Raw genomic sequence first — 19,912 nt, forward strand, 5'->3', positions numbered from 1 at the left:
TTCTGGAGATTGGTTGCACAACAGTGTGAATACACTTAACATCTCTGTATGCTTAAAATGGTTAAGACGGTAATTTTTCTATTATGTGTTTTTTACCACAGTCGTAAAGTACAGAGCAGCCTCTGGCTTAAACAGCAGTGCCTTTGTGACTCAGGCAAGGGCAGCCATTCCTCTGGGCACACAGAGTATGTACCAGGCACAGAGCTTTGGAGCAGAGTGTGGATGGGATTTTAGCTCCCCCCGGCCCAGTGCCCTCAGCCTGAAACGTCTCAGGCCTGCTCTCCAAATATCCCAGAACTCTGGCATAAGCCACCCCAAATACACAGGTCTTGAACCTGACTTTTCCCTAACTGTGGACCCAACAACGGCATAGCCCCCTCCCTGACAGCTCTGCAACTGCCCTTTGTCCTTTCGATCTGAGTTGAAATGAGTTGACCATTTAGAACCACATTATCCAAAGACCTGAACTGGGATCAGTGAAGGTGCGCAGAGGAGAAAGGAGAGGCCGGAGATGAGGAGGCCGCCGGCGTAAGCGGAGGGGTGAGGACACTGCGTACCCAGAAATGGAACCTACTTCCAGAATGTTTGCTGATGAACCTGTGTGACCAGCACTCCCTGGGTTCCCCTGGCCTCCCACTGCCTACCCCCAAAGCCAAATACAAGCCCCAGATGTCTGCTCTGCCACCACGAGAAAAATATGCTGTGCCTTACATGGTTCTCCATTACGATGCATAGAAAAGCAGGAGAGATGTTGTCCCAGGGGTAATTTCTTAGTTTTGACGGCCATGGATGTGTAGGACGCTACCATCAGGGGAAGCTGGGCGGAGGGCGTAGAGGAGCTCTGTATTGTCTTTACACTTCGTCTGCAAATCTATCACTATTTCAAAATTAAAAGTTTAAGAAAAGAGACACAGCTTAGCTTATTCCTAAAGGTGTATCGATGTGTTCCCAGCCAGGCACCCCTGAAGTTAAAACTTTAAAGTTAAAAATAGTGGTTCAGGGGAGCCTGGCTGGCTCACGTCGGAAGAGCATGCAACTCTGATCTCAGGGGTGGTGAGTTCAAGCCCCGCGTTGCGCGGAGAGATTACTTAAATAAAAAACTTTAAAAAAAGTAATAAAGCTGTAACTTCAGATTCAAGTATGACATCATACTGGGGTGGCGGTCGCATTAGGACATCTGTGGCTATATCATTAATGTATTGCAAAGTGGGGGGAATACAGGATTTTATGTGTCTCTCTCATCAGAGAGTGGAGTTTTTTGCAAACCATAGATGTGTTTGTGGGTCTTTTTATCTCCCTTCTTGTGTCCTTGTTCAGGTTCAAAGCGCTCCTGTCCAGCAAACCAACAAATGACAGCACCTGCATAGAGATCGGTTACGGGAAGTACCCCATTTTTCCGGGTGAGCCCCCCCCCGTCCCCCCGTGGCCTGGAACGTCATGCTGGCGGGCACAAGGCACGGGCCTTCCCTGCAGACATCCACCTGTGGTTTGGCTACTGTAGAGTCATCAGTCCCCTGACTCTGGGCCCCTTCTCCCACCCCTTCCAGTTTACCATCGTTTTATCCCTACAGCACTTATTGAGCACTTACTGTATACCTAGCACTCTGCTGGGACCTGGGGACACAAGGATAAATGACCTTCCTCCCCTGGGGCCCCACAGTCCAGAGGGGGTAACTCTGAGTAACTAATCTCCTACAGTATAATGTGGGGATGGGCAGGAAAGAAAGGGTGGGGAGCCAACGTGCTCCGGCAACTCAGACTAGGGAAATCAGAGAAGGCCTCCTGATGAGGCATTAGCTGGAATAGTGAAGGCTGCGGAGAAGTTGGGGAACCATAGGAAGGCTTAGGGCTTAAAAAAGGGGGTTAGGAGATGCTTGGCAGAGAACAGCAGGGATGAGGTCCCAGAGCTGTGGTTGAGCCTAGTGTGATCAGAAGCCAGCAGACTTTTAAAGACGTGCTGTCCTCCCACCTGCCAGGGTTAGTGAGCCGACGATGTGGGGGACCCCGGGGCTGGAATCTGTGGGATTCTGAGCAGGATCTTGTTCCTGCAGTTCAGCTCAGGAAGCACAGCTCTGGGAAGAGCACACAGGTGGCTGAAGCTCGGGCAGGTCCGTGGGGGACTCATGCTCCAAGAGGGGTGTGGAGACCGCTCAGAGATCATGGGGGATGGGGGACGAGGCTGGCTGTGACCAGCGTAGCAGGGCAAGGCTCCTGATCTGGACTTGGGAGGACAGAGCTGCAGTCCAGGACTGAAGAGCGGCATTTTCCTGTTTAAAATCAGTGTCTATCACGGGGCCTTGGGCAATTCCCCAGCCCTTCCAAGGCTCCTTTCCTCATCTGGTGGATGGGAGAGAGGGGTACCACAGAGGGTGGAACAGCATAAACAAAGGCACAGTAGTGGGAAGTCATGCGGTGTGTTTGAGGGCAAGTGATTATCAGTCTATTCGGACAGGTCCTAAGGTATATTGGAGATTGAAAAGACTCCCTGGGACCACGTAGTATGAGCCAAGTCAGGAGAAGGTAGGCCAGATGGTGGTTCTTTCCTCCGCCCTTGACCCTGGTCCCCCAGATCCTGCTGTCCAGAGAGCTGCCAGGAAGCCACCATACCCTCACACCAGGCCCTAAAGCCTGTTGAGGTGCCTGCATCTCCACCATTAGAGATGCATTTCTTTGGTTATGCTGAAACTTCAAAAGAAAGAATCCTTCCCAAGTAACTATGGGCAAGGCACTCTTCTCTGAGCCTCATTTTCTCCATTTTTAACAAGTTAATCATTATCACCTCTAGGTCATGGGTTCTTGCAGAGATTAGCAAGTAGGACAATGCGAGGAAGCATTCAACTTGGCAACTTTTAAGTGGGTTTTTGTTTTTCTGAGCCGTAACTGGTAAACCACCTCCCTACTCAGCACAAGGCCCTGTAGAATAGGTTACTTTGGACTGACCGTGGGGGAAAGGGCGAAAGAGGTTTCCAAGGACAAGGCCAGTCTCGGTGAGCCATCCCACCAGGCGGGGGGAGAGGGGGGGAGGCGCGCAGCGAGGAGGCTGGAGCCCCAGCTGGGACTAGGGCATTGGCACACCCCTGCGCCCAGCCTCTCACCCCAGCCCCTCACCACATTTCTTGCTGACAGCCAAGTAGCCACAGCCCTTTCTGGAACGGTGGTGGCTGTGGAGTTTGAAGTTTTCCAGAAGAACTGCTGCTTTGCTTTAGGATTCGCAGTGGGAGGACAGTGAAGAAACCTCTGTGGGGCTCCAACTATGAATGAGACACTGACCTCTGCTCACCCGTGGTTATCTGGATTTTTTTTTAAAGATTTTATTTATTTATTTGACAGAGAGAGACATAGCGAGAGAGGGAACACAAGCAGGGGCAGAGGGAGAGGGAGAAGCAGGCTTCCTGACGAGCAGGGAGCCCGACGCGAGGCTCGATCCCAGGACCCTGGGATCATGACCTGAGCCGAAGGCAGACGCTTAACGACTGAGCCACCCAGGCGCCCCTATCTGGATTTTTCTTGCCAGTTTTAGAAATGAAGAAACTGAGGCTCAGAAAACTTAAATCCTTTGCCCCAGTCTTAGTGCTACTTAGGGACAGAGTCAGGATTGGAACCCAGTCCATCTGGTGTCAAAGCCTGGACACGTGGTTCTGGAATCCCCTTCCTAAAGGGGCACAGTGGTAAGATCAGCTCCCATTTCTTAAACGCTGGCTATATGTCAGCCTCAAAGCCAGTGCTTCTCAGCCCCTGCTGGACACTGGAGTCACAGGGGGGGGCTTTAAAAATTTCCCATGCCCAGGCCATCCATCAGCACCTGGGCTGGGGCCCAGGCATCAGCATGTTGAAGTTTCTGCCTTCCTCCCCTTGTCCCAGAGTGCAGCCAAGGTGGAGAAACCATTCTCCATACTACGGTGGTTCTCCACCTTGAGCAGGTACCAGAATCTCCAGGGCAGAGGAAGAAGGGGTTGGCTTGATAAGACACAAAAGTTGAAATGCAGAGTCCTGGGCCCCGCCCCCAGAGTTCCAGATTCTGTGGGCCTGGACTGGGGCCCCAAGAATTTATATTTCTTACAAGAACCCAGGTGATGCTGCCGGTCCAGGGACCCCGATCTAAGAACCACTGCTATATGTCACCTTATTCCATCCTTCCAGCTGCCCCAGGACACAGACCCAGAGAGGGGAAGGAAGTGGCCCAAGCTCAGGCTGCTCATCACAGCCACACTGAGGTTCGGAGCCAGGCCTGGCTGACTCCCAGACCTGATCTCCTAACTGCCTCCCTACTGTGGGGACTTGGGCCCTCCCCAAACCTCACCCAGCCCTGAGGAAAGAATCGTAGGCCCATTAGAGTCTGAGCATGAGCTAAGTGCTGGAAAATGCACACCTCCCCACCTCTCCTGAGTGCCCGTGAAGGGGGCACTTGAGCCATAAAGCCTGGAACTAATTGGGGAGGTTCCTGTAATAAGAACCTTGTAGTAGGCATTCAATCCGTGTTTGCCATGCAGATCCATTGAATGAGAGCCCTATGTGGGAAAGCTCGGCCCCAGAGGACTCCGAGGCCTGTAATTGCTTTTGACTGGGAAAGGTTTCCTGGCCACATTAGCCTCAAGTTACTGTAACGAGGAGAGACGATTTAGCAGACCCCGGGGAATTCTCTGTGTGCTTGCCCCTTCCCCATAAAAGAAGAAAAGCCTCATTTGTGGCTTGAAATGGGCTGAGGAGGGCTGAATCCAACCCAGAAGGAGGCTCCCAGGGGCCCGTTCACTTCACTTCCATGCCGACAGAAGAATTTTAGTAAATGAGACTGCCTTGCGTTTCCTCCCCGCAAGACTGTTTAGCATCACACGCAGGTGAGCGCTGGATGCAGCCGAGGCCGCACCTGGGGCCTCCGGGAGGCCGTGGATGCCGATGAACTGAGGGCTTCATGCAGGTGTCAGCTGCCAGGAGAAACAACTCCATAAACAGGCCCTTTGGCCTCATAAGGCTTCGTTTTGCCCCCTTGCAGAAAAGGCCTGTGTTGGCAGAGTCCGAAGGCGGAAAGGGACAGCCCAATTTAAATCCCATTAGCCCCAGGATCTCCATCCGCTAAAGGAGAGGCATTTTCAGTCCACAGCCTGACCCTGAGTAAATGAGATGACACAATGGAGCAGTGCTTTGTAAACGGAGAGGCCCTGTGTTCGGGGCAGTTGCTGTTACGGGTCTTATTGTTGTTGTTATTGGTTTGGCCATTATAAAAGAGAGGCGCCAGGGGAATCCGTTGACGTTTGTAAGAACGGGATCCCACCATTCGCTGACGTGGCATTTTAGATGCCCATGAGCCATCAGCATGGGGGTTGGGGGGGGACCCGAGGCCGTGTGATCCTTTCACAAAGTCTCGGCCACTACTGTCAAACACCGCCATCTCGGCGACAGGCGGGTCGTCGCGGCAGCCCACAGTCAGCACACAGAGGCTCAAACACAGAAGGAAAGGAGAGGGCTCGTGTTTCTGTTTAAAGTGCGCTTGCCGAGCGCAGGCTCTGTGCCAGGCGCGGGAACGCAGAGATGGGCCGCCCCCGCCGGTGCCCTCGAGCTCTAGTGGGAAGTCACACTGCAGTCGTGGATGAGGTGCTGCCCAGCCTCAGGCTGCAGCTAGCAGATCTGAGAAGGCTTCAGCAATGTGACCACTGAGCTAGATCCCAAAAGAGGGGGCCGAGTTCAACAGATGGAGAATCCGGGCAGAGGGAACAGCTTGGGCAAAAGCGTGGGACCGAAAGTGGTGGTAGGTTCGGTTAAAGGCAAGTGGTTGGGAGTGGTCAGACTATAAAAGGTAGATGCTGTCGCGATTAGGAGGAGAGAGAAGGGCAGAGTGGCAGATGAGATCGGAAAAAGTACACTGATCCATAGCCGCCGGATTCCGAACAGCAAAAAAGTTGGGAACAGTCCAAATGTCCCCAGGCTGATGAAAGGATACACAAAATGCGGTACGTTGTTCAGCAATAAAAAAGAATGAAGGAGAGATCTGTGACAACGAAGGTGAACCTTGAAAATGGGATGCAGCCAGACCAAAGAGCACCTGTTGTAGGATTCCCCTCATATGAAATGTCCAGAGCGGGCACATCCACCGTGGGTGTCAGGACTGGCCCAGGAGGAAATGGGAACAGTGGGAAATGGGCACAGGGTTTCTCCTAGAGGTGTTGGAAATGTTCTGAAATTAGACAGTGGGACGGTCGCACAACATCGTGAATCCACTAAAACCACTGACCTGCGCACTTTAAACAGAAGCAGTTTGCACTATGTGAAATATAGCTCAGTAAAGCTGTAAACACTGTATTTTTTTAAGAAAACTATTACTTGTAAACACACATGCAAAAGGTAGATTGAGATCAGTCACAAAGGACCTCGAATGACCTGAGTGAAAACACAAGCAGAGGCACTACTGGAGAAAGATGTTTCCACCTCAGAAAAATCAGAGCCAACATTTACTGAGTTCTTGCCACGTGCCAGGCCCCTCCTAGGCCTGTTCCATGTCGTGTAATCCTCATCACATGAGGTATGTAATGTTAGCCCCACTTTACAGATGATGAAACTGAGGCACAGAGAGCCTAACCTAATTCAGGTCACCCAGTGTTTAAGTGGCAGAGCCTGATTGGAAACTGAGGCAGCCCGAGTGCAGGGTCCTTGCCCTTCACCACTGCCCTCTGGTGGCCACAGACCCACTGGAGCCTGCAGGGACCGCAGCGCACAGCCCAGCCCCAGGGCCTCATTTTACAAGTGCCCAGAGATGGGATGTAGCCAGTCTACAGATGTTTCCAGCACAGCTGCCGTGGGGCCAGACAGGGCGTCCGTGTGTCATAAGGCAGGCAGAGGACGATGGTGGAGAAGACCATGCCCATTTGGAAAGCCTACGCACCACCTAAAAAATTAACAGCTTCATGGGAAGTGGTGGCGGCCAGTTCTGCACATCCGGGGACCTCGTTCTAAAGGGACACCAGTTGGCAAAGCTCTGGGACTTGGCACACCATTCAGGCCTCCTGAATCACATGAACAGAGCACAGCCTGGCTCGGACTGCTCACACCATCAACGAGATATTGAAACCCCCGACCCCTGACAGCTTCGTCCCGGATCAGGTAGTCCTGTGGTAGCCCAGAGTCTCTCTCTGGGATTTAAGTAAGAATGGTCTAGTCAAACCGGGCCATGCTCCCAGAGGGGAACAGCCGCTGGTGCAGGCTCTTCAAGCCAAGTGTTTTGGGGACAGCCGGATGGGGTGGGAGGTGGGAGGGGAGAGCGCTGATTGCCATCTCTAGATGGAGAGCAGAGCTGGGGGTGCACCTGGAACCCAGCAGAACCACAGGGAGACAAATGGCAGCACGCGATAAGGAAAACTATCCAACTAGGAAATGTGTCCTAAGTGGAACTTCTCCCATAAGGCAGCGATCCAGCAAGAGCAGATGTTCTAGAGGGACGCACAGACTACCCGGCTGTAAGAGGATTGTGTCTGTGTGCTGACCCCAGACTGACGCTCTGCTCTCTGTGTCCTTTCTTCCAGCTGGTCATGCAGTATCTCTACCATGGTGGCCCAGAGTCACTGCTCATTAAAAACAACGAGATAATGGAGGTAAGGCATCTGTTGTGCTATTGGGTGGGTGGCATCTCTGTAAACTCAGGGCACCGACATGTGTTGGCAGTGTCTGGGGGGGACCTGTGTTGGGTTTTCACTTGGGTGCAGACTTTGGGGTCCTGCCTGCCTCCTTGGGCCTCCCGAGGGCTTCTCAGCAGAGCCCCTTCCTGGAAAACCAGGGTGCTTGGTGCACTTGCAATAGCAACTCTGCAAAATCCAACATTAATTGGCTTTGGGGCGGGGTACGGGAAGTTTACTGGGGAGGCTGAGGCCAGCTCTACTCTAGGCACAGCTGGGGCGCAAACATCAGGAGCTATCCTCGGTGACTTCTAGCATCAGAAAACATTCCTTAAATCACAATGTGTCCATTGATGCGGATGCTGGGAGCCGATTATAAGGGCTCAGGATGACTCTCCCTTCTTCCCAAGTCTCTTTGGCTCCCCCCTACCTGCTGCCTACCTCTCCGTCAAGCCTGTCCTCCCCTTCTGAGTCCAGGAGCCTTGTTTCTGCTCCCTTCTGCCCAAGGCCAAGAGTCCCTGCCCCTTCCTCAAAGTGGAGCCCTTGTCGGTTTTCCTACCAGAAGCCAAAATCACTCTGGGAATCCCGAGCAAAGGAGCCAGGATCCCATTCAGATGTCCAAAGTCCAGGGTGCCTGGCTGATTAGAGATGTCAGAGCGCTATCAGTCCTTCAAAAGGTAACCCCCCACTGGTGAAAACACAGACTCTGGGCCAATCGGGGTTTCGATCCAGGCTCTTCCCCTTCTGAGCTGTGTGATCTTGGGCATTATTTAAACTCTCTGAGCCTCAGTTTCCTCACCTGGAAATGGGAATAACAAGATCTACCTCATTGGGTTTTTAAGATTGTAAGATTATATAACAAGGTGCCTAGAACGATGCCTGGCACCTGGGGATATTCTGTAAGGGCTGTGTATTCACTGGGTGGCCCATTTATCCTTCCCTTCGGACTCCGCAAACCCTTCCACGGCCATCGCCCCCCCCCCCCCCCCCCCCCCCCCACAGTTCCTCTCTCGTTTCTCTGGACCGCGCCTCTGACGCTTCTCCACCTGCAGACCAAGCTACCATCTGAGGACGTGGGCTCTTTTGTCACATTTGTTTTTATTTTAAAATCGAAATAACGAACGCACATGTAAATCACATAAATAATGCAGAAGAGCTTGTCACCAAAAAGCAGCTCCCCCTGCCCCCACCCCCGCCCCCATCCTTTCCTCACAAAGTCAGTCCCTTTGACCTCTCAGGGGCTGCCACGGCAGTATGCAAAGGGACAGAGACCCCTGCCCTCTCGGGCTCTCTGAGGGCGACAGGCATGACATCATGTCTGCTGGGAGAAGGGCTCGGAGGACGACTGAGGCCGGGTAAGGAAGCCAGACAGTGACGGAGGGAGGTGACCCAAGGTGGCATGGTCCGGGAGGCTTCTCCGAGGTGACCTTTGTGTGGACACCTGGTTGAACAGAGGGAGTGAGCCGCATCCATGTCCATCTTGCTAACTAAGGGCGTTCACCCTTATTTCCTTATTTCTGGACACGGCAACTGTAAGCATTTTTGCTTGACCTCCCGCTAGAATAGCTGTGAATCTGGTTCCCTTCAGCCCCTTCCCCTTGGCCATCTTCCTCCGCAACAGAGTTCTATCCCTGTGTCTCATTTTCTAGGGTTTCCTTTGTGCTTTAAAGTGACAGACCCACACCTGTGCTCCCAGCCCTTCTCCTTGGGACATCTCTGGAAAAATGAGGATTTTCCCCACTGTCCTCCCTTTATTTCCACCTCCCAACCTCTAACAGGCTCTTCTTATGATTTTTAGCTTCTGTCTGCCGCTAAATTTTTCCAGCTGGAGGCTTTGCAGCGACACTGTGAGATTATCTGCGCAAAGAGCATTAACACTGACAACTGTGTGGATATTTACAATCACGCCAAGGTAATCAATCCTGCCCGGGCTGCCCGGAGCATGCGCCGTGGACCGAAGTGGCTCGGGGCAGAGAGCTGATGATGCTGGCCTGCCCACTCCAGGCTGAGCTGCCTGCATTCCTCCCCCCTCGGCCTCCCGCTCTAGAAAAGATGCCTTGCCCTTCATCTCACCCCTCCAGAATACAGTGAGAGCAGGAAGTTTCAAAAGCAGAGTTATTTCTGAAACAGTGCTTCTCGAACGCAAATGTGCACTTGAATCACGTCGCAGACCCTGACTCAGCAGACCCCCAGGTGGGCCCTGGTCTGCGTTTCTAACAAGCTCCCAGGTGAAGCCTCTGCTGCTGGTCTAAGCCACACCTTGAGTAGCAAGGTTCTGGAACAGTGGCTCTCCAGGTGTGTTCTCCAATCCAGAAACATCAGCCTCTTCGGGGAACTTGTTAGAAATGTATATTCTAGAGTCCCATCCCAGACCCCCTGAACCAGAAACTCTGGGGGAGAGGCCCACCATCTATGGCTTTGCAAGCCCTCCAGGTGACTCTGGTGCATGCTCAAGGGTGAGTACCACACTGTTCTAGAACTGACTACACAGGAGAATCACCTGGGCACTCACTTAAAATCCCTATGCCTGGGGCCTATCAAAGACCATTTAAATCTGCCTCTGGGGGTGGAGCCTGGGAAAAGGTATTTTCCAGAGCTTCCCAGGTGATTTCAGTTATGGCCAAGGTTGAGAACAGCCCTGGAGACCCCCAAGGGGTCCTCCTGGTCAGGTGGACCCAACACCTAATCAGAATCACCTGGGGAGAGTCTGGAATCTTTAGCCCTCTACCCCCCAGTGGTCTCTGCAGTGGGCCTCAGGAATCTGTATATATTTTTTTAAAGATTTATTTATTTTAGAGTGAGAGAGCATGTGAGGGGGGGGGAGGGGGAGAGGTAGAGAGAATCTGAAGCAGACTCCAAGCTGAATGCAGAGCCCGATGTGGGGCTCGATCTCACAACCAAGAGATCATGACCTGAGCTGAAATCAAGAGTCAGGCACTTAATAGACTGAGCCAGCCAGGTGCCCCAGGAATCTATATAACAAGCTCCTGGGGTCCCTGTTGTGACTTCTGCCCTAAGGCCAGTCTTGACTCCAGTGTTGGGGGGCTACTGACCTCATCCAATTCATGTCACCTGTGGGGATACTGGGACCAAGAGAATTCAAATACTTTGTCCAGGTGCCATTTCATTTGGTCCCATGTGCTCAGGACAGGCATATTAGCATTTGCTAGAAGAAACGATGAAATGAGTTATGAGCAGGAATTAAAAAAGTCTTGTTCTGTGTGACTGGGGTTCAGGATACATCTCCCACATCCGCAGTGCTGTAGAGTGACAACTGACATGAATTATGCTCTCACTTTTTGGGAAAACTCAGGCTACCTTTGAGATGTTTTCTCTCTTACGCCAACACTCAACAGGCCCTTTTAGCGTGCAGTCGCCTGTGCTAAGAGCCTTGACACACCTTCCTTTTTAACCCTCCCTGCAACCCTTTTAGGTAAACACTATCATTAGTCCCATGTCATAATAAGGAAACTGAGGCACAGAGAGGTGAAGTAACTTGCTTAAGGTCACACAGCTATGGAGATTTTTTTTTATTGTAGTAAATGCACATAACATGAAATTTAGCATTTTAACCATTTATTAAGTGTCCATTTGAGGGGCATTAAGCACATTCACACTGTTGTACAACCATCACCACCATCCGTCTCCAGAGCTTTTCATCTTCCCAAACTGAAACTCTGTACCTACAAAACACTAAGTCCCCATTTCCCTCTCCCCTCAGCCCCTGAAACCACCACTTAACCTTCTATCTCTGTGAATTTGACTCCCCTAGGGACCTTATGTAAGTGAGATCATGGAGTATTGGCCCTTTGTGACTGGCTTATTTCCATTAGCACAGTGTTCTCAAGGTTCATCCATGCTGTAGCATGTGTCAGAATTTCATTTCTTTTTATTTTTTTTAAGATTTTATTTATTTATTTGAGAGAGAGCACAAGCAGGGGGAATGGTAGGCAGAGGGAGAGGCAGGCTTCCCGCTGAGCAGGGAGCCTGACGTGGGACTCGATCCCAGGTCCCTGGGATCCTGACCTGAGCCAAAGGCAGATGCCTAACGACTGAGCCACCCAGGCGTCCCATTTCATTTCTTTTTAAAGCTGAATAATATTTCCTTGTATGGGGAGACCACACTGTGTCTATCCATTCATCTGTCATTGGACACTTAGATGGCTTCCACTGTTTGGCTACTGTGGATAATGCTGCTATGAACATGCCGGGGGGGGGTGGGGGACAAATATCTGTTCAAGTCTCTGCTTTTAGTTCTTTGGGGCATATACCCAGAAGTGTAAGTCTAGATTTGTCTTACTCCAAAGCACAGGTTCCTAACTTTGTGTTTATTGTCTGGCCTAATAAATGTTTGAAATATGTGCAATAATTGTTGATACTCAGAAAAGATCTTCTGATTGGTCATCAGTAAATCAACAACTACAAGCTGTTTCCTACACACACACACGCACACGCATGCACACACACGCACCAGGTATTTTAGTTAAGTGAAGGTTTTACCAAAATCTGGTTTCTCAGGACACCGTACATTTTTTTTTTAATCTTAAACTGATGACTTTGCAGGAAAGCATCCAGAGGCTGCTCTCTACCCAAGAGGAGAGCCTGATTATTAGCTTGTAGTTCTTCCCCTCCCCTGGCCATGGACACTCCAAGTGCCCTGTGAACCCAGCATCCACCAGTGGCTTTGCCGTGGCACGTCCTCTTGACAGCGATCCACTTTAATCACTCCAGGCTCCTTGGCAAGCGGCTTCTGTAGCTCTCGTATTTAATAATGCAGCCGGATGCGGTGTGAGCCCAGGCTGGGAATACACGTGTGCTGCAGGCTTTGAATACCTCTGGCAGGGAGCTGCCCCTTTGGCGTATACACCTTTGTAGCCAGAGCTTTGCCTTTTACACACCCCAGCCACTGCCGCGGCCCCCAGGCCACATCCTGCTGTGTTTCCAATGCAAAAGTCGGCCCCTCGTGATACTTGCATGGAGGGCAGGGCAAAGCCAGCCAGCCCGTGCCCTTTCTCTGTGCTGCTTCCCTGTGCTCTGGGTACTGCCCCACCACTGATGATCACATGCTGCCTGGGTTCTATTCCTGGCAGACTGGGCTGCAAATTGAGGCTAGTTTAGTAAAAGATGGAAAAGAAAGAAACCAACTCTGGGTTTGGAACCCCAGGAAACACAGGCATTTACACGCTAATAACAATGCTCCAAATGTCAACGCCCTTGGCAACAATATCTCTATATGACATCTAACTGAGACAGCTGTGGAATCTTATACAGATGAGAAGACCATCCCATAAATGCATGGCTTAGCCATCTTGTTTTCCCCCGGCAAAGCTGTTCCAAACTATTCAGTCATGAAAAAGGGGCCCTGGGGGGGCGCCTGGGTGGCTCAGTCGTTAAGCGTCTGCCTTTGGCTCAGGTCATGATCAAAGGGTCCTGGGATCGAGCCCCGCATCGGGCTCCCTGCTCCGCGGGAAGCCTGCTTCTCCCTCTCCCACTTCCCCTGCTTGTGTTCCCTCTCTAACAAATAAATAAAATCTTTAAAAAAAGGGGGGGGGGCTGCCTGGAGCTTCTGATGGCCCTTTCGGGTTATCTTTCAACCTGGGGAAAAGAATAGGCTGGTTCATCAAATTGAATCTAAGCTAGTGCAGTAAGCTCAACAGTGCACTGTGCTAGAAAGAACAGGTTTGGAACCCAGGGGATTCATTAGTGTTCATCGAGCACGCACTATTTACCAGGAACTGTATTCATCAGAATATAATAAATTAGTAAGACATAGTCTCTGCCCTTGAAAAATTATAGTCTAGGGACAGAGGTCAGCAGACTTTTCTGTGGAAGGCCAGGTGAATATTTCCACACAGGCCATACGGTTGCTGTTTTACCTCCTCGACTCCGCCGCAGTCACACGAAAGCAGCCGCAGACGATACGTAAATGATGGATGTGGTTGTGTTCTAATAAAACTTTATTTACCGAAGCAGTTAGTGGGCCAGATTTTGCCCACAGGCCCAGTTTGCCAACCACTGGTCCCGGAGATGAGAGTCCCCACCCCAGTTCTGTCAGTAATTAGCTGTGTGGAGGTAGTCAAAGGTCTGATGTATAGTCACCACTGAATAAATATCACCAAATATAAATGTAAGTATTTACTGTTCTCCATTTACACTTACTGTTCTCCACTTACACTACCTTATGCTGAGTGACATTCGTATACAAAGTGAATGGCCAGGTGTGGTAAAGGGGGATGCTCTCTGTGTCCACAGAATCAAAGATAGGCAACTCTGAGCCTCAGTTTCCCCGCCTGTCCAGTGAGGGCTTTTACTCTGTGACTCTAAGAGCAGGGTTCATGTTGAAAGAATGAAAGCATTCCTAAGATCTCTCCCAGCCCCAACGTGAACATTGGGTGGTAACAAGCCCTCTCACCTGATAAACCTCACCACATCTTCTGGATCTCTCAGAGACCTCATAATTACCTGGTGCCTCTGGTTCATTCCCTTCATTCTATAACTGGGGAAACTGAGGCACAGAAAAGTGATTTGATTTGCATAAGGTTGCACGTGGTTTTTATACACAGAGTTGCCGTTGGCTCAGTGAATTAGCACATGGCGTCAGTGAGTTCATGGTTACAGGCTTGGTCCTTCTAAGGGCCAGTTAGCTGGGCTAGGTTCTTTTTTTAAAAAATGTATTTTTATTTATTGGTGGGGGGAAGGGGCAAAGGGGGAGAATCTTTAAGCAGATTCCCCACTGAGCACGGAGCCTGATGTGGGGCTCAATCCCACGACCGTGAGATCATGACCTGCCTGAGCCAAAACCAAGAGTCAGATTCTCAACCAACTGTGCCACCCAGGCGCCCCTGGGCTAGGTTCTATAGATACAGTCAGTTCCCTTTCTCCCACCCTGGCCACGTACTTTGTCCATGTGGGTCACTGGATACCAGTTGGTGAGAAGGAGAGTGATAGTTTACATTTACAATGACAACTAGCAGTGAGTGCTGACTACAGTTGACCGTTACTCTGACACTCCTTGCATTATCTCATTCAGTCTCAACAACAGACTATTAAGTAGGTATTATCATCATCCCCATTTTACGGATAGGAATTTTGAGGCAAAGAGAGATTATATACTTGCCCAACAGCTGATGGCTAAAGCCGTAAATCAGGAAGGAAGGAAGGAAGGAAGGAAGGAAGGAAGGAAGGAAGGAAGGAGGGAGGGAGGGAGGGAGGGAGGAAGGTAGGAAGGAAGGAAGGAAAAGGAAAGAAGGAAGAAAAGATCCCAGAGTCCCCTCCCTTAGCTCTGCCTCTCCTAAATGTGACAAATGACAGAATCATGCCATAAATCATCCCAACAAGACTTGGGATGCTGGTGTCCTAATTCTCATTTTGAAAATGATGAACGCAAGCTAGGGGCCAAGTGACCCAGCCCTGGTCACATATTCAGGAAGGTGGGGGAGCCCCAACTTGAAACCAAGTGTTCCAGCTCATTCCACTGAAACCCTGTTGGCACTGGCTCATTATCATTGCACCGTTCCACATCTACCAACTTAAAGTGCATCTCTAGTTTAAAGGACAGGATATTAGGGAGTTCAGAAGAATGATTCAGCATTTAGATGATTTAGATAATTCATCTAAATAAAGCAGCAGGATGTCATCTCAAGGGGCACTTAACAACTTCTGAGCATCCAGTTCATTGTGATAGACTTACAAGCTTTGGAAACTGTAGAAAAGGTCTGAAGACAGCCAGCCGACATATCCACATTTACTTCTGTGCCTCAAACATGAGTCCCTCCACCAGGCACACGCATGCAGCTAAATACCCACCCTCTGAGTAATGGTGTCAGGCTGGAGGCAATGTCTTGGTGGTTAAGCACACAGCCTTAAGGATTGAATTACCGGGGTTCCGTTCCTGGTTCTGCCCTGGACGCACTGCATGATTTTTTTTGTAAGTTACTTTCTTGTCTGTTTCCTCGTCTGTAAATTGGAGGTGGTAATACGCCTGCCTCCAGGAAAGTTGAAGATTAAATGAGATGATGCACGCGAAGTGCCTTGCAAGGTGCTCGGCATATTGTAAGCGCTCGGTCAATGTTCACTGTGAGTCTGTTACTCTGTTAGTTAACTGTTCACTCATACATTCAACAAAGACTAAGTGTCTGCCATCTGCCAAGCCCTTGGCTTGGCCCCTGAGCTAGGTCAACATAATCCCTTCCCCACTGGCTTAGTCTGTGAGGAACCCCGTCTCTAGATCACTTTCTCAACCTCGGCACTGACAGCTTGAGCTTCAGGATCCTCTGCGGCAGGGGCTGTCCTGTGCATCGTGAGAGCTTTAGCAGCATCCCTGGCTTCCACCCATTAGATGCCGATAGTACGGACATCACCACCACCACCCAGTTGTGACAACCAGACTGCCTCCAGGCTTTTCCAGATGTCCCCTGGGAGGCAAAATCACCCCCGGTTGAGAAACCACTGCCGTAAATCCAGGGCGTAGGTAGTCCGTGCCCACTCGGGATTGCTGTGAGAGTCGAATGGGTTAATACTTGAAGAGCTTAGAGCTGTGTCTGCAACTCCATTCATGTGCGGGTTAGCTACGGTACAACAAAGAAACACAGAACCCAAGGGTTAAACCAGTAAGCACTTTTCAGCCCATGAGTCGACAGGCTCTCACTGAGCCTGGTGGAGGGACTCATGTTTGAGGCACAGAAGTAAATGTGGATATGTCGGTTGGCCGTCTTCAGACCTTTTCTACAGCTTCCAAAGCTTGTAAGGCTTCTGTCTTTTGGTCTCCACGGGCCTTGCTTCTGAAGTCAGCTGGCTGGTCCTCTGTGCTTGGCTCTGGTGACCCTGGCTGGGCTCTGTCCCTGTCTCCTCTCAGTTTCCTGGAGCCGCTCACCCTCCAAGCAGGCTCGCCTGAGCCTGTTCTGCCGCAGAGCCCGGGTTCTGAGCAAGAGCGCGAAGTCCACACCTGGCCCCTCAAAGCGAGCTCGGGACTGGCAGCTCTCACTGCTGCCCCCTGCTGTTGGCCTGAGGAAGTCACAGGGCCAAGCCGCGGAGAAATGAGCCCCAGCCCTCTAGGCGAATACAGAGCAACGGGCAGAGAATCAGGGCCGTTGTTGTCGTCAGTCTACCTTCACGACTGTTCTCCATTAATGGGCGTGCAGGCAGCCAGGTGCATTTCAGAAACATAATCTCCTCCTGCTTCCTGTCTCTCTCCACAGTTCCTTGGAGTCACAGAGCTCTCCGCGTACTGTGAAGGCTACTTTCTCAAAAACATGATGGTCCTCATCGAAAACGAGGCCTTCAAGCAGCTCCTCTATGACAAAAATGGCGAAGGGACAGGCCAGGATGTGCTCCAGGACTTACAGAGGACGTTGGCCATCAGGATTCAGTCAATCCACTTGTCCTCTTCCAAAGGTTCTGTCGTATGAAACGCCCAGAGCAGGGAACGGTCCCCGGGGACTTTCCAGATCCTGCTGCTGCATCGGCTTCTCACAAACACATACCAAGTTCACCTGGCGTCTGTTTTTGGCTAGGCCAAGGAGCTGTCTACTGCCTCAGCTTCTCTCAAATAAGCAATTTCAGCTCCCGTGCGTTCCTGTTGAAAAACAAAGGACATGCCACTGGTCAGATGGCAGTGGGGCCCAGCGCGCGAAGGTCAACATGGGGCAGCCAAGCCAAGCCCATCGGAAAGCACCCCTGGGGCGGTCAAACACCCGTCGCCGGGACCACCGTCCAGTGGATGGATTGAGGACTAAAGGTCGTCTGGGTTGCTGGTTGAGAGCTGGAGAACGTAACTGGTCTGACCCTGACGAGCGTCGTGTTCCCATGAAGGACCTTCGTCACTGCAGTTCAGGGAGAGTCAGCCATGGTAGCGAATTCGCGAGACTGTTACCAATAGCGAAGAAATAATTTGGCAAATTTTTAGGGGTGGGAACTTTTTAAAATGTTCATAACAAAACAAAAAAACAGGGCAGCCTTGTAGTTTAAAATCTATTTCTAAAAGCTTAACAGTTCATTTTCAATTGAATTGTGTTTAGGGATCTGTGTTTTGAGTTTTGTTTTTTGTTTTTGTTTTTAAAAAAACAGTAAGTTGCAGGTCTATACTATATAAACATGCATCTGACAAGATATTGCTGATAGTCTATACAAGGTAAAATAATAATCTTGCCTTAGTGATCATGGTTACACAGAGAGGTGCACTGCCAATAATTATCTCTAACTTGATAGTTGAAAACAATGTGCATGCTAATCGTGATTTCGGGGTGAGAATAAAACACCCTCCACATAACAAAACATGCATTTGCATGGGCCCGAACCAGTGAAATGTTATGTTTGTGCTTCATTTTTGCCAAGGTAAAAAATGTTCCATCACTTCTTGCTAAAAATCCATTTGGTGAAAACTAGAACATATTCCTTTCCTTTAACAATGATTCTGGGATGCTTTTGCAGAAATGTGTTCATAGATGATGCTGATGGGGGGTGGGGAGGGCGCACGCCAGAGGATTTACTGTTAATCCCAAAGTTTTCTCTGTATTGTCAGAAGATGTTAATAGTTTGTTACTAGCCAGATAATATGACTATGTTAGATTATTTTTAAAGATGAAACATGTACGATAGGAAGGATTCTTTCTGTATTCTGAGAGTGTACAGTTATAGGGTTATCTGTAATGAAAGTTTATATCGACAGGGTTCCGTTTTGCTCTGCCATATATTATAAGCAAAAGAGATTGGTGAAGTGCCACAATATTCCAAGTAATTTTTGAGTTGCTGCCTTTTTTTTTTTTTTCTTGTCCGTTAATTTGAAACCTAGTTAGAAACGAGAATGACTTTTAGCCTTTGGGGTTGGCAAAGTCTCATGGGTAAACCTCTTTCCTAGCATGCCTTTGCGAAGTCGTGCCCAGACCCTAGACTCTAGAGAAGCTGCTGTTACCCATCGTACTTGCTCCCTGAGCCACCGTCCAGAGGACTAATGCCAAGTTACATGGGTGTGACCCATGGAGCGCCTGGGCCGCGTCTGCCTACATCATTGGCCCTCAAGTGATTTGGATCCACGAGGCCTCTCTCCTACTTGGTCATTTGCAAACCTCCCCAGGCCCTACCATCAGATGAAGAAGGGGGGGTGGGTGGGGGGAGAGAGAAACTGCCTGCGGAGGAGGCCACGTTCCAGAAGATCCACAGCCCGTGCGTGAGTCACCGCTGCCTCCTTCCTCCTCTGTGTTCTCAGAAATGCTGTATGATGTTCCCTCCACCACGACGGACTTCCCCGCGAATGTCTTATGCTAGCTGGGGGCCTCTGGCCTCCGAGTTGTACAGGGGCAACTCCCGACGGGCTTCTGTTATAGTCTGGTGTGTGCTTTCTCTGTCATTAAATGATTTTCCCAAGCCGCGCATCATGTGTGTGGTACGAGCGAGCTCTTTCCCCGCAGGTGGGGCCTGAGAACTTCATTCAGTTGAAAGACTGGAAAATGTGGCCCTGCAGAAAGAGTCGAGGAAAATGAAGGCACCAGGTGAAAGACAGGGGCTCGTGTTGTTGGCAGTGGGCCACCACCTGTCCGCTCTGTCAAGCAGAGGTTGGTGTGCAGGCTCGAGTCCCCCGGGTCTGCATACACCTGTGGGTGCCCCCCCTTGGAGGACTTACAGGCGCCACCACCCCGGCCACTGGCCTAATGCAGCTAATCGGCCTGCAGAGCGTTTAGCTCTGGCTGTCACTTGTGTGCCTTAAGGAAGCTTTCTGGGGGGTGGGAAAATGGAGAAAAAGAAGTTCTCCCCACATGGCGTGTCTCCCACCGAGGGCCAGCCTGACTTGATGTTTGTGGTGGTGGCAGCATTCTGGGGTGGAGGGGGGTCACAGAGGGACAAGCAGCTCTCTTCTTGGGTATCCTCATCACTGAGGTCAAACCAAGGCCCCACCTGGTCCGCTCTGGCCCAGCCCGGGTCTGGGTGGAGATTGATATCCCCTGGCTCACCCACAAGACCTACAGGAAGCCAGGGCAAGGAGGCCTGGGCCAGGGAGGCCTGGTAAACAGCTGACCTCACTAGCCCCTGGGCCCTGCTTAGCAGGCAAGCTGTTTCTTTAAGAAGTATCCGAGTGCCGGGGGCCAGAACTCTGAGTCAGGCCTGGAGAACAGAAGGTCGATTTATTTTTGACCGTGCATCACCCTCTGTGTGGCCTCGGTGAGTACGCCATTTGATTTAATCCTTTTGCAAAGATCAAGTGTATGGTACCGACTTTGCCTTTTCTCTGACGGGAGGCTTTGTCATTCAGTCCTTAGTGAAGCCCGTAGCATCTGAGGCCCTTAACACCGGGGGGGGGGGGGGGGGGGGGGGGGGGG

General features: G+C 50.8%; 1 protein-coding gene across 2 annotated transcripts in view; it reads left to right on the forward strand.

Annotated features, from left to right (window-relative positions):
* The window catches only part of BTBD11 (BTB domain containing 11), a 299,557-nt gene extending 280,597 nt beyond the window's left edge, over positions 1–18,960 (forward strand). For both annotated transcript variants that reach the window (XM_032416174.1, XM_032416175.1), the window contains 4 exons: positions 1,318–1,391; positions 7,504–7,580; positions 9,400–9,513; positions 16,799–18,960. In XM_032416174.1, the coding sequence (XP_032272065.1) occupies positions 1,318–1,391; positions 7,504–7,580; positions 9,400–9,513; positions 16,799–17,008 (475 nt within the window). In that variant the 3' untranslated portion in view covers positions 17,009–18,960. The remainder of the gene's footprint in view (positions 1–1,317; positions 1,392–7,503; positions 7,581–9,399; positions 9,514–16,798) is intronic.
* The last annotated feature ends 952 nt before the right edge of the window (positions 18,961–19,912 follow it).

Source organism: Phoca vitulina, unplaced genomic scaffold, assembly GCF_004348235.1.
Source record: "Phoca vitulina isolate PV1807 unplaced genomic scaffold, GSC_HSeal_1.0 scaffold19, whole genome shotgun sequence".
NCBI lineage: Eukaryota > Metazoa > Chordata > Mammalia > Carnivora > Phocidae > Phoca > Phoca vitulina.